This window comes from Monocercomonoides exilis (genome assembly GCF_001643675.1).
Source record: "Monocercomonoides exilis strain PA203 chromosome Unknown scaffold25-1336746, whole genome shotgun sequence".
NCBI lineage: Eukaryota > Preaxostyla > Oxymonadida > Polymastigidae > Monocercomonoides > Monocercomonoides exilis.
Window position 1 is genome coordinate 354,087 of NW_027150570.1, and position 21,219 is coordinate 375,305.

Genomic DNA, 21,219 nt, shown 5'->3' on the forward strand with positions numbered 1-21,219 from the left:
TTCACAAAAATAAGAACACACAAAATGTCTTTTCAAAAAATGCAGTTCTTTCGAATGGCTTTCAACAGAATAAAAACGATAGAAAGCAAAAGTCCAATAAAATTTTAAGAAGCCTACAAAAAATATCCTTTAAAAATGAAATAACAATCAGCATTCAAAAAGAAATAAATTGCATTAAAAAAAGCACATATTACAGTTGTTGAAAACCATCAGAAAACATTCGTTTCTATTCACACCATCTAACTTCTCAGATATTTGCAGCAGTTGATCAATTCAAAAAAGAAAGAAAGAAAGAAATCAAAATAAATACAAAGTTCATTCATGAAGATCTCCCAACGATATAAACACAACATTTTTGTTCGCTTTTCCTTTCATTTCTTTGTTCCTTTCTGTTCTGCCCAATCAAACTCTTCTGCTTGTTCTTTAATAGAAGGAACAAGAACAAGCAGATAATCATCCTTGTTTCACAGCTAGCACACTTTTCTTGCTGTTCTTTGGCATTGCAGCAGGTGCAGAAGAGAGCAGAGAGACACATTCACTGGCGAGTGCTTCATAAACAGATTAAACTGGAAACAAATGTTGCATTTAAATAAAAACGAATAGGTTTATTAATCTTTAATAATAATATTGAAAAGAATGATTTCTCTCTCAAACATACGAAGAATCCAACTCTCTGCAGCTGATCACAAAACATCAACAGGCTGCACTCATTTGTCTGCTGTGAAATACAGCTCAGCTGATGCCAATGGATTTTTTGCTTTCCTTTGACACATTTTGCAACCAGTGTCCATTCATCGATGTTGAAGAGAGGTCTGCCTGGGTGCTTGCTCATGAAGACAATGAGAGAGATAAGCATCTCTTCAAAGATGTGATCAAAGTTGCGTGCAGAACGCCTATTCATGGGGGAGGTGTAACTGGAAAGAGAAGAGGAAGAAGAAGAAGAAGAAGATGATGATGATGATGATGATGATGATGATGAAGAGGAGGAGGAGGAAGAGGAAGAAGAAGAAGAAGACGAAGAAGAAGAAGAGAAGAAGAAGAAGAAGAAGAAGAAGAAGATGGTGATGATGACGAAGAAGAGGAAGAGCATAAAGTGTGACAGAGCAGACTCTTTGCTTCAAGCAGCTCTATGAAAACAGGAAGGAATTCAAGGCAATGCAATTCTGTTGGAAGTTTCCTTTTCTCAATGCTTCACCAACACCATATCAATAATAATCTTTGGATGAGTAGCATCTTCCTTTTTTCCCCTGCTATTTCTTTTTTCTCTCCTCCGTTCTTTGTGACATAAGATGAACAAAGATCGAAATGAATGGAAATTGTCCTTGAGGATATTTTCCTTTCATTTTCTTTGTGAATGCCGCACAAGCCCATTGTTTGTGTGAAGATTAAGAATCAATCTGAAAAGAGTATTTCTTCAGAAAGTGTGTCTGCCCCTCTTCCTTATCTGAGCAGACAAAGAATATGAACCAATAATGTTTCAATGACAAATTTCCTCTGATCTGTCTCTTCTTTCTGATGGTATAAAAATGGTCATTTCTGCCTGTTTCTATTCGGCTGCAGGGAAACAACGTCTGTTTCAAGAGATTGCCTGCAATTCAATTCCCTTTGAATAAATCTCTGTTCATCCAACAAGAAACGTGTATAGATGTTAATCTCGCTGCATTCTGTATTGTTGCACGACAGAATAATATCATTTTTGACAAAAGGCACCAAAAATTGGAGAAGGAGCCGATCTTCATTCTTCTCAAAGCCTGAAGAAGCATGAGTAGAATATATTGAGTTTCTCGTAAAAAAACTTCTTTCTATCGGCGTATCCAACAGAAGAACACAGACAGGCAAAATAGACTTCTGTGAGAATGATTGTGGTTGTGGATGATGGATGTTAAATTACCAGCACAATCACAAACGTTGAAGTTTTTTGTTAAGAAAAAAGTCTGGTGAAGAATATGGCGCTGCAGATGATGCATTTTGAGAGAATCAGAAGAGAATTGACTAAAAAGGCAGAGGTTTATTCTGTTGGCAGCTCTGTTTTTTTGGGAGAAAAAAGAAAGAGTTGAGGAGACTCTTTTAGGGGGTATCCTTTCATGTTGATGTGCTCTTGAATAAAGATGTGGCTATCGAAGTTCGGAGAAGTATTTCTGGTCTGTTCAAAGAAGATTGAGTTGAAACATAAAGAAGTCTGGAACAACGAATCAGAACGCCTTTCGCTCTCTTCATGCCTTTGGAACAGCGTCTGAATTCTCTGATTTATAACTTCGGCTTTTTTTGTAAATTGAAGAAAGTGTTGTTTGTTCGCTTGCTTCATGAATGCTTTTCATGGTACAACTGTCTTTGTCCCATTTCCCGTCCATTTATCGCTCAATAGAAATAAAATGGCTTTTTTGCTGCAAAAGAGTTCGAAGAACCCCGAAGAAAAAGGTTACATCGATTATTGTTGCTGTTTCACCGATCATGAAATCTGATGTCTTAGCTCCTGGAGATGGCATTCACATATTCACATTGTTTGCCCATTTTACGATGAAACCTATTTTCCATATCTTTCTGCCATTTGCACAATTTTTGTTTTGAAATCGTCAATCCGTTTTGACTTTTCCTTTTTCAATTCCTTCATCTTCATAAGCCCCACGAATCATATAAAATGAAAATGAAAGCGGTTCAAGAACACGGATAATATCAAATTCCAAGTGTACAAATATTCGGTTCCCTTGTCTCAAGACTTTATCCGCTTGGCAAAAAGAAGATAAATGGTTTTCTCTTTTCGTTGAATTTGGTTGTCTGAAAGATTTCATTCATTCTTCTTTCAATTTCAATTTCATTGCATTAATTTTGTGCACCATCATTAAATCAATTAAAAGTCCAACTTATGAAACAAAACGTTTCAAAAATAATCAATGATTTCTCTTTATGATTTCCTGTTGGTTTGATCAAAGAGAAAGAAAAGATTTGCTTTTCGAGCATTTTCCAGAAAAGATTATTGGATTCGACGAACATTCTGTCTTTTTCGGTTTTCTTATAAAGTTTAGCAATTTGTATTGTGTTGTTTCGTTTTTATTTTGCGAGACAAACAACGATGTTTGCATTTGTTGATTGTATTATTTGTTCAACTGGTGTTATCTTATAAATATTCAGAATATGCAATGAGCAGAATAAGTCCAGTTAATTGCATTGAAGAAGCCGAGAAATACGAAGAAGAAGATGATGATGAAGAAGATTATGATGAAAGCGTTTATGAAGAATTCAAGTCAGATCTTACTGAAAAGTTCACAAGTTTGTTGCTTCTTTTTTATTTAACAGACTTGCTATATCTCGTGATTTTTGTTATTTTAAAGAATTGTTTCATGAACTTGAATATTGCGCTGAAATTGAGCAAAAGCAAAAAATTGAAGAAATGAATAAATTAATGGAAGAAATGGATAGAAATGAATTCTGTTTTATTTTGTCAGAAGAATTGTTCGAAGAAATTTACGGAATGATTGAAGAAAAGAAAATTGTTTTGGAAAATGCCATTTTTCTGATGAAGCTTATTGGATTATGCATTTCTACAAAACATATGATTGGCTATTTTTATCAAGTTTCTGCACTGCAACACAGAATTGAACAGATGATAATAGAAGAGCACAAAAAGATGGATGGGGAAAATGAAAATCTTCTTATTGGCCTTTGCGAATGCTATCTTTTGTTTGGCAGCAGCATTTCTTCGGAATTACTTTCAATTTGTGTACCCTGTCTTCTTAAAGCTGCTTTGAAGAAAGAGGAAAATGAGGAAACGAGAAACGATGTGGAAATGGCATTGCTGGCTTTGAGCTGTCTCGAAAACTTAATTGTTTGAATTTATATTTATTTATTTGTTGGTTTGTTTTTTTCAAAATTTAAAATAGAAAATTGAAAGAGGACTTTATCTGAATGAAACAAAAGAAATCATCAAACACCATCAGGAACATCGAAACCTCACTCGCCTTGCGAATCAGTCGATTTGGAGGTATTTCATAAACAGATTTTGTAGAGATAAAAGCTTGGAAGAAGTGATTGTGAACGAGATGCATTTTGGAAGAGAGGCAACAAGAGAACTGGAAGAATTATTGATGTGCATTGAATGGAAGAGAAAAGAAGTGGAACGAGGAAAAGAAACGAAAGAAGAGGTTATTTTGACAAGATGGCTCAAAACATTGAGGCGTTGTTTTGACTCCTTCCGACTGTGGAGTGAAGAATACACTGAGCTTATCAAAAGTATTTTGAGAGTGTTTCGAGCAGCAAAGGATAATTACAAAGAGATAAGCGATACATGCATTTTGACCTTTGCCGGTGTTGCAAAGCACAAATGCGTGAAAGTTGGTTACTTGTTGGAGAGTGGAATTGTTGATATTGCGTTGAAGGAGATTCAGCGGCAAACAATGAATGACTTGATGGCGTGTACGTTTTTGGTGTTTTTTGAATTGGTTTCAGGGAAATTGAAAGGAAATATCGATAATAAAGCTGACGAAGTGAAGAGAAAGGCAACGAAAATGGAAATATTCGAAAAGATGGAAGAAGAAGGATATGAAGACACCATCACAAGCTTTCATGGAATATTTAATTTTATTAACAAACATGAAGAGGATAATGATGAATCGTGGAATATTTCCGATTATTCTGTAAATGTTTGAGAAAATGAGATGTATTGAATTTTGTAAGTCATATTTTTTTTGTTATTTTTTTTTTTTTTTTGTTATTTAACAAAACTTCAAATGAAAAATGCAATTTGATTGTTTTATTAAGTTTTATTTTATTTTATTTTATTTTATTTTATTTTATTTTATTTTATATTTTTAATCTCGTTTCATTTTGATAAAATAAAATAAACAATAGAAACAGAAAAAAAAAGACTGGGAATGCATTCTTTAAGAAATTGGTGAGCAGAATGTCATTTCTCGACCACATGTGCTGACTTTCTGTTTCTCCTTCCAACGTGTTTCATCAAAAAATCATCAAGAATATGATATTTACAGCAAATAGTGAACGAGAAAGATAAAAGAAGACTTCATTAGGAATGAAAAAGATGGAGAAATTCTCTTCTTGTTTGTTATTATTTCATGCTTAATGTTGAATAAAATAATAATTGAGATCTTCTGGTTATTCAAAGAAATTAGACTTTTCCAAATGTGATTCATAGAAGCTGAAAACAATATCTTCATATCCTTCTTCTTCCATCTTTTCGCGCAACTTTCGATACAACATCACTTTCTGATTTTCTTTTTCATTTTCCTCTTTCGCCTTTCCTTTCAGCCAGCTCCAAGCAAACCAAATAAACGAAATCAAGCTATTTTTCTTTTCCTTTTTTCCGTTCAATATTCTCGAAAGATCACAAAAAATATGTGCATAATACTCCATCACACTATTAAGAATTGTTGGCTGATGCATTTCCTCCAAAATGAAATCGACAGCCTCATCGCGCAGCACACAATCATCAGATTCTGCTTTTCTCAAAATAACGTTCACAAAAAGAAACAAGCAGCACACATGGACATTTCAATAATTGAACTTAGATGTTATGTAGGTTAGTGTTTTTATTGGCACCTTTTTTTTTATTGGCACCTTTTTTCTATTTCTTTGTGAAAGATATAATTTTCTATAAGAAACAAAGATTATTTGTACAAACAATTGTTTTTGTCATCAGCGGATGAACTGATGTTCTTATTTGATTTCGGAGAAACAGTTAAATATGTTAGTGAAATTATAGTATGAAAAAAACATGACAAATTCTTTTTAAAAACAAATTGAATATACAAAAATTTATAAAAGCAAATACTTCATATATCAAAACTTGAAATGTCTTCTGGCTGCTTAAAATGGACTTTTTTTTTGATCATTACCCAAAAAATTGATTAGTTTTTTTATGATCAAAAAAAAAGCTGAAGAAGGAAAAAGAAAAATGCAAGCAGAAATGGCGTCGATAAACTATCGCATTTATGAAAATAGACTCGAGAGAATGGCGCGAATTCTGATTGACGGAAAAGCCAGGCTTGTGGATGCAACCAACTTCGGTGAATTTTCAAAAAAAACTCTCATTCATGCAGTGAAGGCTGTAAAAAGTGAAAGGGATGTTGCCAAAGTCGGAAGACCGTCATTGCTGCGCAAGGAAAAAAAGGAAATTGTTACAGACGTTATAAAAATTGAAGCAAAGTGTGGAACAAACCTAACAGTGAAAAAAACAAAAGAATTGGTTTGCAAAATATATTTATTTTCTATTTATTTGATTCTATTTAGATTGAAAATGTGATTGAAGATGAAGATTCAGAGATTTTCGAAGATGCTTCACCAAAAAAAGAAATTTCAAAATCAGCTGCTTATTCCTTCTTGCGAAATCAGCCCGAATTGAAATTACAAAAGCCAAAAATTCTGGATTCAAAACGTCTTGCCGCATCTTGTCAGGACGTTTTGAAGCCTTGGTACGAAATGCTTGATGATTTGCATTCAAAATATAAATACAAAAGGGAGTTAATCTTTAATGTGGATGAAACTTCATTAAGATTATCCGATAATTCACAAAAACTTGTTGCAACATCCTCAGAGTCTCCTTCAGCCTATTGCCTTGCTCCTTCGAGGGTGCGAAACGCGACGCTTGTAGCTGCTGTTGCCTCGGATGGCTTTTCTTTACCCACAATTGTGCTTTGGCCAAGTTCCAATGTTCCGGAAGAGTTAACTCATCTCCTGTCTCCTTCGCTTGATGTGTGGAGCAATACAAACGGTTAGATGAACTTTTCTCTATTCGAAAGATACTCTTTGCGTGTTCTTCTTCCAGAAATATTAGAAAGAAAGAAAAGGATGAAATTGACTGAAGAGAGATGTTTGCTATTCGTAGATTCGCACAGCTCTCGTGCAAACCCTATAATTTGGAGAAAATTTATGGAATCGAATGTGGATGTTATCACATTTGTTCCTCACACAACACATATTTCACAACCTCTCGATAGAGGTGTTTTTGCTGTTCTTAAATCGGTTTTATATTCATCAATAGAAATACCTCAATCTTCAACAGCTTCTTCCAACAGAAAGGCTTTGGCAGACATCCTTCCTCAAGCTCTTCATTCTGCATTCGCACCATCAGTAATAAAGAATGCATTTGATGCAAGTGGTGTTTTGTTTAAATCCTCAGGACCAGTTTTACGTAAATTACCCAAACACTCTTCTTTTCCTTTGCCCGCTTATTCAAATCGTTTTGATTTTTACGGAAAACTGCTCACAAATGAGGATTTCTTTGAAAAGTGGGAAGAAGATATATTTATTCGAACAAGTGCGAAATGTTCCGAAGCCGAAGATGAAACAGAAAACATTGAAGATACTCTTCCAATTAAGTCAAAGAAGAAAAGAGTTTATCGAAGAATTTTGCATGATGATTTGGAAAACATCGAAGAAGAAAATTCTACAGATCAAAGTTTTGGAAAAAGAAAAATTCGAAGACTATTTGACCCAAGTTTTGTTTATTTTTGCTAATTGAGTCTGTATTTTTTGAATTTTATCACTTCAAAAATTTGGTGCCAATAAAAAAATGGTGCCAATAAAAACACTAACCTACATATCAATGATAAGCGTTGTCAGCTTGGAGTATTTTTCGTCCTGGATTTGGCCATATATCGCAAAAGAATTCAATGTGTGGAGCCATCTTTCCAAAGTGATCGTTTCATCCTCTTCTTTTCTTTTTCTATTCCAATTCACGCTTTTCGATAGCTCTTCCAATTCTCTTGTTGCTTCTCTCACAAAATGCAGCTCATTTACAATCATTCTTTCCAATCTTCTATCATTGAGAAATCTGCTAATCAAAAACTGCCAAGCAGATAGATACTCATTTCGTTTCAGATTGTGATGTTCCTGATGATGTTGAATGATTTCTGTAATTTCCTTTAAATATAAACTTCGTTTAACTTTCTGACATAAAAAATTACAAGAAAGAAGCAACAATATCAAAAAGCAAACACAAGAACACACACGCCACATCCAGCACAGCTCAATGTCAGCAAAGCCATTTCCACATCTTTTTGAATCTCCTCGTTTTCCTCCTTGTTCAAAGCTGCTTTCAGAATGCAGCCAACACAAATGGATAGCGTTTCATCGCTCATGAAATAATCTACAAGAATCACATAGCATTCGCAGAGATCAGTCAAAAGCTTTTCGTTTCTTTCTTCTTTTTTCTTCTCATTTTCATCAATTATCATCTTTTCCAATCTTTTGCTGATGAAAATTTTTAAAAACCTCGAGTGATTATTCTATTCAGCTTATTGCAATATGCAAAGTGCTTTAACATGAAAATGGCATTTTCCATTGAAAATGTCTTTTTTTCAATCATTTCGTTAACTTTATTGCGCCGTTCCTTTGGAAAAGCAAAATAAATTTCATCTTTGTTCATCTCGTCCATCAATACATTCGTTTCTTCGATTTTCTGTTTCTGTTCTTCCTCATTGCAATCCTCCAGTTCATTAAATAATTCTGATATTCAAATTTAAAAAAATACAATTGTCATGATTTCAACTGAAATAATAATTAGTACCTATGTATTTTTTCTGCATTGTTCAATTCCTATCTTTTTGAAAGTTTATTTTATTTGATATTCTTGGCCATTTTGATTTAAAATGAGATTTTGCACATTCCTTCACAAAATAAATCGAGTAATATAATAGATATAAAAAGTCCAAAATTAATATCTATGCCTGCACAATCCTTTCAAACATGAATATTTGTTCACAACTGATTATGCAAATCATTGATTCATTTTTTATAAATCTATGCTGTATTGGGAATTGTGTAAAATTAAATTCATTTGAATACGAATAATTGCATGCCAAAATAAATATTTTGTTTTTTCTCAAAGAGAAAATGTTTTTTTTTTTTTTTTTTTTTTTTTTTTTTTTTTTTTTGTTGAAAACTGGTGTCGTGCATGACATTATTTTATCTTCAAGTTACACAGGATTGATTGAAATATTCTCTTTCGAAATTAAAATATTGATCCTCATATTGAATCTTTTTTTCGTAAAGTTATTATTTAAGATCGAATTTTATTCTTTATGATCAAAACCATATTTTTAAATATCAATTTTGAAAAATATTTAAAAGACTCTTTCTAATGATTCTCTATTTGGCTTGCGTTTATGTTTTGAGAATAAATGCATTTGAAGTTTACAAAGGAGATGTGCAGATGACCACGCTTGGATCTACAAACAATTACAACAGAATAGGATGCATTACTAAAGCAACAAATGCATCAGTTAGAATAGTATATACCAAGCTGATTGGTGTGCAAAAAGGTTCAATCGGAGAGTTTGTGGAAGGCTCTGAAGTGATCCTACAGGACTGCGTGATTGAGGCGACGAACACAGAAAAGTCACCATTTTTGCTTGCTGGATCGTCTTTGGTTGCAAACGGCATTGAGATTATTGCACAGCAGCATGGCTCTGTTGCATGCTTCTGCGAGAGCAGAGATGGGCAGGAAGAACTGTTCCTGAAGGATTCGAGGTTCGATAATCTCATGTGTGTGGGGGAAAGTTCGTTCCTTCCGGTTCAAGGGAAGGGAATGTCTGTTGTGGATTGCGCATTCAACAATGCTACAAAGCAAAGTGGATTTGTAGGAATTCCGCATGCGCCAGGGTGCTTGGAGACACATTTGAGTGGATCGAGCTTTTTCGATTGCCAGAACGTGTTTTATGGTGGAGTCATGGGAGGAATGAATGTGTATGAGTTTGCTTCGAGTAATTGCAGCTTTTGTAGGTGCGTGCACAACTTGCAATTTCGGTTGAGTGCAAATGGGTTGCTTGAACAGGCGATTGGAGTGTCATATGAGGGGAAGACATTCTCTTCCACGCAGATAGTTGAAGCTGGAGTTTCAACCTTTACGGATTGCACGTTCTCATCGTGCAAAGGATTAGTTGGAGGAGGACTTGTTATTGGGCCAGCGACAGCGGAGGTTAATTCGTGCACGTTTGAAAGTTGCTCAGCTGCGATTGGAGGGGGTGCACTGTATTCATCAGGCACTGATTCCGTGGTTGCTTTGAAGGCAAGTAAGTTTATTGGGTGTTCTGCTACAGGCGACGAATTGCTAGGGATAGGACCTGGGATATCTGAAGGTGGCGCAATTCTTATTAACAAAGGAGAGTGCTTTTTATCAGACGTGAGCGGAGAAGGGTGCGTTGCTGGTGTGGGAGGGTTTATGACAGGATTATTGAGTTCAGAGATAATGTGGGTTGGTCTTACGATAAATGAGTGCAAGACCACAATCGGGGATGGAATAAACTGCGGTGGTGCCTTATGCTTTTCGGAGATAAAGTCATCGACGATTAAAGAGTCATTGTTCCAGAAATGTGAAGCTGGATTTGGAGGAGGAGCCTTGGCAATTCTGTTTATTGAAAAAGCGTCTTTTTTGCACGTACTGAACTGCAAGTTTAAAGAAAACAAGGCAATTGGAAATAGCGAAAAGTTTTTTGAAGCGCTGAACATTCAAGCAGAAGAACGATATGAGATAACGAAAGAGATGTATGCAAGCGACATTTTAATTACTACGAACGAAACTGAAGGCAAATTCACGAAAGATAATTTTGAGGGAACGACTTCGTCAAGTAAGAAGCCGAGGACATACAGTCGTTCGCAAGGTAACTTTGACAATCTGATAAAAGGTGCACTGACAAAAGGAGGAATAATTGGACTTGTTATTGGCATAGTTGCAGCTGTTGTAATTATTGTTGTAGTGATTATTGTGGTTGTGTGTGTTGTGAAGAAAAAGAAGGGGAAGAAAGCAAACAAGAGCAATGAAATGGTGTTGGTTGATTCAACGACGCAAGAAGAAACTTCATCGGAAGTCCCAACAGAATAGTCCAAAAGTGGTTTTCTATTGTTACCATTTTATTTTTTTTTTATTTTATTTTTTTATTTTTTCATATCCCTGCTTCGTTTATTTCTTATTTTCTTTTTGACCATTATTTACTTTTTGAATTGTACTTCCAATAATATTATATTGTTTGTTTGTTTTTGCAAACTTTCGTTCATGAACCGAGTTTATTTTGAGTAGTCGTTTTTGACAACATTTTAAGGATCATTTATTAACTTTTAATTGGATTTTTTTGAGATCAATAGAACCTAAGATTTAGAGTCCCGACTTAATTCAATGATTATCAGTTGTGTATTTGAGAAATACGTTTCTTTTTTTTTTTTTTTTTTTTTCTGAAAGATATGTTTTGTTTGTACATCAACTTAAATGGTACATAATTTTTCCTTTTATGAAAAAAAACAGTGATTTGTTCTTTGCACGAACTACTTTCTTATTTCAATATGTATTGTAATATTTCTTGCTGAAATGAAAAGAAATCCATAATAAAAATTTAATCGATATATGATAACTTATCGTAGTCGGTAAAATGTTAACAGAATAAAAAGATTTTGATATTGTGTTATTTATTGGAATAAATAAAGTGCATCTGGCTTCGAATTTTTGGTTTTCTGTCTTGTTTTCGTTTTTTAAAATGACATTGAAAAAATTACAAATTATTGAAGTGATCAGCATTTTTTGCAAAGTCAAAATATTAATTTATTATGAGATTTGACATAAATAATTGATAACTTATACAACAATATGAAAGAAATAATCATCTAAACAAAATTATTTTCTAGATTAAAATGTCAAGCTGTTCTGACGTTGTTATGACAGTTTGTGCAAAAAATACCGGAGGTCGCAAAAAATATTGGACAAGATCGATTTAGCAATAACTGAAAGTGGAATAATTCTGACAATTTTCCTCAAAATATATATCATCAATGAAAACTCGTTTGATACAGATATCGCATAAAATACCGGACAAGATCGATTTCTCAATAACTGCAAGAGGAATAATTCTGACAATTTTCCTCTAAATATGCATCATTAATGCAAACTCATTAGAGAAACAAAACTTTCAAAATAGCTTCATTTGTGCTCAGAAAAAATAATTATAGGTATTTCTGAGTAATAGGATTTTGCATTTCCCCGAAATTTCGATGTTAATTATTTCTGAGCACAAATAAAGCTGAAGTGGAGTCTTGTTTTTCAAATGAGTTTGTTTTGATGAGATATATTTCGAGGAAAATTGTCAGAATTATTACTCTTGCAGTTATTGTGAAATCGATCTTGTCCGGTATTTTTTGCAATGTCCGGTATTTTTTGCACAAACTGTATTTGTGAGAAACTTTTATTATATAAAAAAATTTTTGTTAATTGTTGAAAAATCACATTCAGTTCTTAAAAAATCTCAAACCAAATTTCGAATTTTATTTAATTATATTTATTGTCCAAGATGCAATTATTGTTTAGAAAAGAATTTAACAAATCGATGATTGTTTTTATAATCTTATTTTTTCGTTCAGAAATCACAGTTTGAAATTTTTGTCCAAAATATTTGTCAATGAATACAGAAAAGTAATAGCTGCAAATAAAAGCATCACTGTCTTTCTTTTTTATCAAACATTGATCATTTATTCAATAGAAATAAATTTCGACTTTCGAAGATGTATTTTATTCGATATTCATGAATATTCAAATAATCAGCAAACCGAAAAAATCATGATTTCAAAAACGATCACCAAAATAATGAGGGACTTTTGTGAAAATCATTTGCCAATAAGATCAAATTATCTGTTTTATAATTTTTGTTCCATTTAATAATGATTGCTATTTTTTTTCATTTTGGGCAAAATATTTTTCTTCAGGCATTTTCTTTGAAAAATTATTCACTTTTCATTTACTTTTTGAGATCAAAAAACGCAATAAAAATATGTCTATTTTTTGACATTCGTGAAATGTTGGAAAACTTCATGTTTAGATTTCAGCTATGCCTGTTTACGGATATGAAAATCTAATTAATTTCAAAATCTGAGAAAGCGAAATAAAGTTATGAGCTATCCAATTTTTTTTTATGCTTTGTGCAAAAAAAGTCTGAAAGTCGTTAAATTCACACATTTGTTCAATTATTCTGTATTTCATAACAAGATAATGAAAGATTGTTAACGATAAGACAAAAGAAAACGTTAGAAACAGATCGTTGTTATTTTCATAAATAATAAATATTTGCCCCATATGATCAGAGCTTTAAGAAAAAAAAATATTTCAAAAAGTAACTATCTTTTGTGAAATCTATAAATTTCGGGGAGTCTTTATTTTTTGAATGAAATGAATTAATTTTTCATCATGAAACAATCTTTTTGTTATGACTGAGTCTTTTTATGACATATCAAATTTATTATGAGACACTTATATGCGTTCACATGAAAAAAGAATTTCATTGTTAATCGTAAATAAAAAAACGCAAAGAGCTGAATTCATTGAAAGAACCTTTTATTTTTTCTTGATAAAACCAAAATTTAAAGTTGTTGGTCATTTTTCTTTATTGTTGTGAAAATTAGTTTTCGCAAAGTGTCAATTATTATTAAGTTTTTTCTTCCATTTTTTATTTATACAACACTATTGGTGCTTCATCAACACTCTTGTCGCAAACCTGTCCCCACAAACAAAAAAAAAGGGAATATCGGTGATTATTTTTGAAATCATATTTTTTTGAACAAATAATTCGATTTGATTTTTTTACTACAATGATTAATTGATTCTCTTTGACAATGAATTTTCATAATAATCACACATGTCTTTAACTCTGAACATTTTTTTTCTTCTTATTGTTTGAGTTGACAATTGAAAAAATAACAACATGTTTAAGATGAAATGGATGAATAAAATGATAACACATAAGGAGGAATAGGCGAACTTTCAAGCTCGCTTTGCACCACACATTAAAAAACTGAAACACTCATAACTTTATTAAACTTTTTCAGATTTCATAAAAAAATGATTTTTCATATCTGCGAACTTGCGTCATTTGACACAGAATTTTTGCAATTATGGGTGATTATTTTTGATATCGGAATATTTCATTCAAAATTTTTAATGAAGGAATATATCTTGAGTATCAATTAAAAAAAAATTGAAAAGCGAAAAGTTTTATTGAATTCATTTTTATTTTTGATTCGGTTAAACATCTGTTTTTAAAATAGTTGTGATGCTTTTTACATGAAAATGCAAAATGCCTTTCCAAAAACCATCAATCTATGAAAAAACAACACACTGAAAAAAGTTATGATATCAAAAATAATCACCATTATGAAAAATTCAATGATTTGTTCCAAACTTTCTTTCATATCGTGTTATTGTAATTCTGGCATCCTCATGCAAAATAATACATTGAAATATAAAAAAGTTGTGAAAAATCTTTGAAAGCAATGTGTAGAACAAAATTCAAAAAGTTAAATATTTCATCCCATTTAATTAATGACATGATTTTTTGAAGCGTAATTTGAATTCGAAAAAATGATCTTGTTCTTTTTTTCTGACAGATAAATGATTTCATAACTTGTCATATCACAGAGGTATATCTCAAACATTCATTTCACAAACGTGATGTCAAGTTTTAACCAAAAAAGAAACTCAAAAACAAGATTTTCAATGAAAGAAAAAGATACGAAAAAATTACCATCTTTTACCATTTTTGCTCATAAAAAAATAATACTATCGAGTGAAATGATCATCCATAATTGAATTAAAACATTTTAAGCAAATGAAGAAACAGTAAGCATAAATAGGAGCAAAACAAATGAATTCAAGAAATGAAGAAAAATGATTCATCTCCATATATCTTTAAATAAAAGCAGCGGATCGTAATTGTTTCATAAAAAGTCGTACGAACAATAAGATTTAGAAAAATTTCAAACAAAAATTGCAGCACACCTTTGAATAACCGAAATGATTAGAAACGAGGTTAAAGTGAAAAGCGATACTCTCTGAGCCATTCCACGACGTTTTGCATTTTGTGATTTAAGAAGCCATAAAGCAAAACTTAAAGCACAATAAATAAATGCTTCCCAATGTGCAAGAAGTGAATGAACAAGAGATGCAGAGTTCCACTCAAGTGCATTTGATTCCATCCAAATTGGGAGAAAGCGAGAAAAAAGGCATCTCCCAACCGCCCAACCTGTTTATAAAACAACGAAAATAAACAAAGAAAGACAAAAAAAGAGATTTGCAAACTCATCCCAACAGTCCAAATTCGAGATTCCGTTCCTGATCCAAGTGATAATGAAATTGTCATTCCGATGAGATCAATTACACTTTTCAAAATAACAGATATTCCCTTCATATAAAATTATAAACATTCATTAAAATCATTTTATAATAAAATATAAACAATTGATTGAACGAAACAATCAAAAATTATTTCAAAAAATTTTCATACAGCATCTAACGTGAAGTGTTTGGATGGTGACCCAGGCGGAAGTATCACATCGACAACAACTTTAATTATTGCACTTACTACATAAACAGCTAATACTTTAAGAGCAGTCTTGTACTTTATATGATCCTTTCTATGCAAAACACAAAAAAAAGATACACAAATAAATAACAAAGCATTGTAACAATTATTAAGAAACGCGCAAACAATTTTGAAAATTGCAGCACTATTATATACGGAGCAAATGTCAATACAAGCGCGTTTATTAGCGGTACAAATGCCATCTCTTTCACGTTATGGTTTAACATTGATCTTATTTTTTCGTTTTTTATGCACAGAGATGATCATTGAGAATTTTGAAACATTTGCATCGCCTTCATACATCTTTAAAGGTGTTATAAGTCGAATGCTGATTACTGCTGGATAGTTGCACTTTTTAATCTGTTCGTTTTCTGTAAAACTTTTTTGGGAACCTCATGCGAATGTTTCATTTGGGCTTCCGACAAACGATGAATCATCAATATTTTTTAATTTTCACGCTTCTTCTATCGTTCATTTATTCTGGAAAGTCATTTGGGTATCGAGCCCAACAACTTTCAAAACCTCAACAACAAATGCCCCAACCAAATAGAAATGCTGATCCAATAGGACAGGGTGGATTTAATCCTTTTTCCAAGCCAGATCAGTTTTTTGGAGATGCTTTTTCAAGTACTGGAGAAGAAATTAATAGAATTGTTGAAACAACAAAGAATGATATTTTATATTCAACATTTTCAGGAGCTGAGAATCTAATTCCACAACCGTTTTCTTCAAATTTGATGCCTCTGTCTTCAAATCCGAGATCTTTAGAAACAACTCAGGAAAGGCATCACCAAGAAATATCCAACATGATTGATAATGGCACTATAGTCCATCAACTGAAAATCGGAAGAAATAATGTTTTGCTTTTAGATATTCCTGTTGAATCTACAGAGCAAATTACGTCAGTCCATTTCATGATCCGTAACGGAGCATCTCACTCAGATTCTTCTGTCATATCAGAAACCGAAGAACACTTTCCGAAGACTCCACGCACAACAACCACAATCACTACCCAGGAGAATCAAGACACGACAGACACTTCACTTCTCAGCGACAGAAATAGGATTAAATTATCAGCATTCGATGGTTTGAGTCTATTTTATTATCAAATATGAATAGATATTCTGATATTAATTTATTTATTAACATATTTGCGTTTCAATGCTGTGTATTTTTTGTTGAATTTAATAAATTTCTGAAATTATTAATTAATTTATCGAAGCTCCGCAACCACACGTCACATTAATCAGTCCACTTTCTTCACCTTCACTCAACAAGCGCTTTTCAAACACATCATCTTCAGATGAGCAAAAGTTTGCAAATTTCTTTTATTTCAGCAAAAAATTAATTCATGAACTTAAAAATTAAAAAAATTTGTTATTTTATTTTATTTTATTTTATTTTATTTTCCTCTACATTGCAATCACCATCATCACCATCATCATCATCTTCCTCCTCCTCTTTCTTTTCCTCCTCTTCCTCTTCCTCCTCCTCCTCCTCATCTCCACAATCCATAACAACAACAACCACACTATCATCACACAAACATCCTCATTTCTTTCATTGTTGTCAGTTGGAGCGAAGGACTTGGATTCCGACCGAAGAATCTTCGTCTTCAGAAGGAGCCTCCAAAGGCAAACATCACTCCAATTGGACTGACGGAAGAGGAGAAAGGTGTGTGGTGGTGGTGGTGGTGGTGGTAAATGGGTGGATTTTCTCTTATCTTATCTTTTCTTTTCTTTTCATTCAGTCAATAATTCATCCGTTTTTTCTTTATCTTTCTTTATCTTTCTTTCTCTTTCTTTCTCTTTCTTTCTCTTTCTTTCTCTTTCTTTCTCTTTCATGTTTATTGCTCTCAAAACAATAACAATACCCATTCAAATTCTCTTCTTTCTTTCTTTCATTCTCATTCTCATTCTCATTCTCATTCTCATTCTCATTCTCATTCTTTCTTTCTCTCTCTCCTCTCCTCTCACATTCCCTCTCAGATCCCTCTGATGTGCCCGTGTTCGAGGTGTTCAGCCAGCGGAGGGACATCTCAAGCACATACGAGCAGAAGAAGAAAAGAGCACAGCAATCTGAAGGTCCCCAGTCAGAACTGAATCAGGGAACACACGTGTTTGGGGTGGATGACAGAAAGGCATTCAAGAATGCATCGTATCCATGGTGTGTGTGTGTATGTTTGTGTGTATGTATGTATTTGTTTATGAATGTGAATGTATGTATATGAATGAATGTATGTTTATGTATATGGGTATATGAATATATGTATATATGTGATGTGATGTGATATGAATGAATAAATGAATGAATGAGATTAATAAATAAATAAATAAATAAATTAAATGAATGGATGAATGAGGTTGAATGTTACAAGAAAGATATCTTGAATGAGAGAAGAAATGAAGTGATTGAGGAGTGAAACGAGCATTTATTATTGAAATTATCATTTTTTGCTTTTCTTATCAGAGTTGAGCGATGAAATAAATAATAATAATAATAATAACTGTACACAATAATTTATTTATTATCCTCCTTATTTCTTAATTCATTACTTATTCATTTCTTTCTTTGTTTCTTTTATTTATAAATTTATTCATTAATAAAATATTTCTTTCTTTCTTTCTTTATTTCTCTCAATATTTCTTTCTCTTTTCCATTCTTCCAAATTACCCCTTCCAATCCCCCTCCTCCTTCCCACTCCCTCATCTCCTCTTTCCAACCCACATTCAGGTCAGCTGTGGGAAGAGTGAGGAGTGCAAAAGGTGTTTGTACAGGCACATTGGTTGGGAAGAGGTTGGTTGTGACTGGTTCTCATTGCATTCCATGGACATCAAAGGGAGGGGCTGAATGGATTACGTATGTGTGGGATGGGATGGGGAGAGGATGAGATGGGAGAGAATGAGATGGAATGGAGAGGGGAATGGAGAGGGGATTTTGGAGGGGATAGAGGGAGTGGAAGAGAGAAAGAGAGAAAGAAAGAGGGGAAGAAAGAAAAGGAGTAAGCTGTAACCTTTTATATGCAATTATTTTCTTTTGATGAATGATTTGATTTATTTCTATTTTTGATTTATTCATTCATAATTTTTTCCAAATTTTCAAATTTAAATTCTTTTGTTTTTATTTAAATAAAAAAAATTTAATTGTTAAATCTTCTCTTTCACTTTCTCTATCTCTATCTCTATCTCTATCTCTCTCTCTTTTTCTCTCTCTCTTTCTTCCTCCTTTCCTCACCCCCTCCCCCTCCTCACCCAGTTTCACCCCTGCCTATTATCGTTCTGAAGAGCCCTTCGGCTCCTGCGGTGTGGAGAATGTGCTTGTCTATGTGAAGATTTCAGGGGCGATGACAAACTTGCAGTCAGCATTTGACCAAGCCATTCTCGTTCTGAAGGAGCCGCTGGGCGAAAAAGCAGGTTATGTTGGCTACACCACGTTCCAGAGGGATTGGCTGGGGAAACCGTATTGGTGTGGTGAAATGGAGTTTATTTTATATATTTTATAATTAATATTATTTTATTATTTATTTTTGTGGAGTAATTATTATAAATGTTTTTTTATTTGCTTTGATTAATTAAAAATTGAATATTTTCAAAATTATTTCATTTTTTTTTCCATTTAACTTTCTTTCTTCTTCTCTTTCATTTCTTTTTTATAAAAAAAAATCCTTAATTATCCACTCAGGTACAATGTTGGCTATCCCATAGAGCTCCAACAAAGTGGTGTGCCTGTCATTTCGAGTGAGGGAAGCATTGATTTCATGGACGAATACTCTATTCAGTCATGGAAGAGCTATCTGCTGGGAACATTCATTGACATGACAAGTGGTATGTTTTTTTTTTTTTTTTTTTTTTTTTTTTTTTTTTCATCTTTGGATTAATTAATTAATTTATTATTAATTTATGAATAAATGAAAAATGATTTTGTCTTTCTTTCTTTCATTTTTATTTTATTTTATTTTATAATTATTTTATTTGGCTTTCTTTTTTTTTTTTCTATTTTAAAATAATTCATGAATTATGTATTTTCTGAATTGAAACTTGACAACTAAAGGACATTCTGGAGGACCTGTTTGGGGATTCTTTGGAGATGAAGATTTTCCAAGGGTTGTTGCACTTATTAGTTCAGAATCTGCAACAAAGGGAAATGATAAAGACGGAGATAATAATCTATCTGGAGGACCAGCACTCACTCACCTCATTAACTATGCGAGAGAGCAATATGAAGATGCTTAAATAATTTAATTCTTTGTTGTTTTTTTATTCATAACAAAAGATTTAAAAACCACTATTTTAAGTTTAATAAAAGGGTTATGATCACAGCGAAAATTTATGGATACTGCAACACAAGTACAAGAGTCGTGGTGGGAAGCGACGAAGCACTTTGAGTTTAAAGTTGGTGTTACGCCTTTCACACAACCCTGGTTCATTGCAATGTCCATGATTTTGTACCTCGCTGGATTGTATTTTGGAACCAAATACATGGAAAATCGACCAGCTTACAAACTTAGAATGTTCACAGCAATTCATAAGTATAGAAATTTATTATTTAAAATTTCTAATATGCATTCATTACTTATTTCTCTAAATTCATGAAATAGCTTTATTCTTTGTGGTTTATCATTTGTGATGGCTGCTGGAATGCTTTACGAGGTAATTTACCTTATTTTAGTTAAAATTTTATATATGTTTTATGTTTGATTGCTTTAGGTTTGGATACGTCCAATTCCAGAAGAAGCCCATCGCTCTTGGGCAAAATATGCTGTATGTGCTCCACGAGGCTCTCCAATGGTTGGACGTTTGTATTGGTGGTGCTATGTTTATCATCTATCAAAATGGTACGAATTGATAGATTCATTCATCATTGTTTTGAAGAAGTCACAGAAAGGATTGACTTTTCTTCATGTTCTTCATCATTCTGGAATGATGATGATGGTTGTTTCGTGGTTCGCTGCGAATTTCAATACAGTCTGGTTCCCATGCGCTTTTAATTCAATTGTCCACGTTGTCATGTATTTGTATTACGGAATGTCATCTCTTGGGCACAGGTATGAAAATGCTTCAAATTCACATTCAATATGATTAATTGCCTTTTTTTTTAAATCTCTTTTCATCATGTTAAGATGGCGCCTTCGTCACTACATTACAACATTCCAACTTGTGCAATTCTCTTCTGGAGCTGTTTACTTTGCGTTATATATTCCTGGTCGGTTATTCTTCGGTACAGATTGCTCAGGCAATTTGTTTATAATGAGCATTGGATGTCTTGTCGATCTCTACTTCTTCTATCTGTTTTATGATTTTTATCAAACGGAATATAAGCTTAAGAAAAAACTCGCTTCACAGGCAGGTTTGTACCTCTTTTCTTCATTTTTCTTTCTCTCGATAATCTTTTGTTATCAATCACAAAATTTGAAAATATATTTAAAAAATATTTTTTTGAATTTCCATTTCAAAAATTGTTATTTACTATTCATTATTTGTTGTTTTGCTGTTTCTTCAATATTTATTTATTTAATTTTAACAAAAAATAGCCGCAAGACAAGCTGCTAGCCTGGCTGAGCAAGGACAAGCTTCCCCTGTTCCACCATCACCAAGCGTATTTGCTTCACCGCTTATGTCTCCTTCTCCTCACATCGCACCAATGTAATTCTTAAAAAATTTTTTACAATTATATCCTTAAAACGCAGTTAAGGCTTATTGTTATTTTAAAAAGTTTTGTCATCCGCTAACTGTCATTTGTTTCTGGGAATTTTTGTATTTATTGTATTTCATATCGTTTTTAATTAATAACTCGAAAAATCAATTCAGTTGTTAAAAGAATTCATAATTTTTGATTATTTTTATTTTGTTATGGACATGATCATTAATTATCA

General features: G+C 32.7%; 7 protein-coding genes across 7 annotated transcripts; 5 read left to right on the top strand and 2 right to left on the bottom strand.

The window, feature by feature from the left end:
* Positions 1-470: 470 nt before the first annotated feature.
* Positions 471-1,090, bottom strand: MONOS_10736 (uncharacterized protein; the record flags this gene model as incomplete). Its single annotated transcript, XM_067863211.1, has 2 exons — positions 471-566; positions 659-1,090. The coding sequence occupies 2 exons, from the start codon at positions 1,088-1,090 to the stop codon at positions 471-473; spliced, it is 528 nt and encodes a 175-aa protein (XP_067726531.1).
* Positions 1,091-2,644: 1,554 nt separating this feature from the next.
* MONOS_10735 (uncharacterized protein) lies at positions 2,645-5,619 on the top strand (the record flags this gene model as incomplete). Its single annotated transcript, XM_067863210.1, has 8 exons — positions 2,645-2,653; positions 2,971-3,004; positions 3,130-3,267; positions 3,330-3,823; positions 3,879-4,637; positions 4,846-5,054; positions 5,101-5,533; positions 5,596-5,619. The coding sequence occupies 6 exons, from the start codon at positions 2,645-2,647 to the stop codon at positions 4,879-4,881; spliced, it is 1,470 nt and encodes a 489-aa protein (XP_067726532.1). The 3' UTR covers positions 4,882-5,054; positions 5,101-5,533; positions 5,596-5,619.
* Positions 5,620-5,872: 253 nt separating this feature from the next.
* Positions 5,873-6,729, top strand: MONOS_10734 (uncharacterized protein; the record flags this gene model as incomplete). Its single annotated transcript, XM_067863209.1, has 2 exons — positions 5,873-6,199; positions 6,244-6,729. 2 exons carry the CDS (start codon positions 5,873-5,875, stop codon positions 6,727-6,729), a joined length of 813 nt encoding a protein of 270 aa, XP_067726533.1.
* Positions 6,730-8,856: 2,127 nt separating this feature from the next.
* On the top strand, positions 8,857-11,267 carry MONOS_10733 (uncharacterized protein). The gene has a single exon (XM_067863208.1). It carries the CDS (start codon positions 9,095-9,097, stop codon positions 10,832-10,834), a length of 1,740 nt encoding a protein of 579 aa, XP_067726534.1. The 5' UTR covers positions 8,857-9,094; the 3' UTR covers positions 10,835-11,267.
* Positions 11,268-14,262: 2,995 nt separating this feature from the next.
* MONOS_17636 (putative membrane protein (DUF2053)) lies at positions 14,263-15,564 on the bottom strand. Its single transcript, XM_067870574.1, has 5 exons — positions 15,474-15,564; positions 15,270-15,399; positions 15,065-15,167; positions 14,765-15,008; positions 14,263-14,672 (listed from the first exon to the last, which is right to left on the bottom strand). Exons 1-5 carry the CDS (start codon positions 15,548-15,550, stop codon positions 14,546-14,548), a joined length of 681 nt encoding a protein of 226 aa, XP_067726535.1. The 5' UTR covers positions 15,551-15,564; the 3' UTR covers positions 14,263-14,545.
* A 5-nt stretch (positions 15,565-15,569) lies between these two features.
* MONOS_10732 (putative serine protease) lies at positions 15,570-19,579 on the top strand (the record flags this gene model as incomplete). Its single annotated transcript, XM_067863207.1, has 8 exons — positions 15,570-16,433; positions 16,570-16,660; positions 16,921-17,021; positions 17,336-17,513; positions 18,081-18,206; positions 18,603-18,812; positions 19,029-19,171; positions 19,398-19,579. The coding sequence occupies exons 1-8, from the start codon at positions 15,743-15,745 to the stop codon at positions 19,577-19,579; spliced, it is 1,722 nt and encodes a 573-aa protein (XP_067726536.1). The 5' UTR covers positions 15,570-15,742.
* Positions 19,580-19,657: 78 nt separating this feature from the next.
* Positions 19,658-21,163, top strand: MONOS_10731 (fatty acid elongase). The gene is made up of 5 exons (XM_067863206.1): positions 19,658-19,875; positions 19,945-19,996; positions 20,054-20,391; positions 20,467-20,693; positions 20,878-21,163. Exons 1-5 carry the CDS (start codon positions 19,676-19,678, stop codon positions 20,991-20,993), a joined length of 933 nt encoding a protein of 310 aa, XP_067726537.1. The 5' UTR covers positions 19,658-19,675; the 3' UTR covers positions 20,994-21,163.
* The last annotated feature ends 56 nt before the right edge of the window (positions 21,164-21,219 follow it).

Coding starts and splice junctions, on each gene's coding strand:
- MONOS_10733 (XM_067863208.1), top strand. CDS start 9,095: ATGATTCTCTATTTGGCTTGCGTTTATGTTTTGAGAATAAATGCATTT.
- MONOS_17636 (XM_067870574.1), bottom strand. CDS start 15,550: ATGGCATTTGTACCGCTAATAAACGCGCTTGTATTGACATTTGCTCCG. Junction 15,400..15,473: donor GTGCTGCAATTTTCAAAATT/GTTTGCGCGTTT, acceptor TGTTTTGCATAG/AAAGGATCATATAAAGTACA. Junction 14,673..14,764: donor ATCATTTCGGTTATTCAAAG/GTGTGCTGCAAT, acceptor TTTTATTTAAAG/ATATATGGAGATGAATCATT.
- MONOS_10731 (XM_067863206.1), top strand. CDS start 19,676: ATGGATACTGCAACACAAGTACAAGAGTCGTGGTGGGAAGCGACGAAG. Junction 19,876..19,944: donor ATGTTCACAGCAATTCATAA/GTATAGAAATTT, acceptor TTCATGAAATAG/CTTTATTCTTTGTGGTTTAT. Junction 19,997..20,053: donor CTGCTGGAATGCTTTACGAG/GTAATTTACCTT, acceptor TGATTGCTTTAG/GTTTGGATACGTCCAATTCC.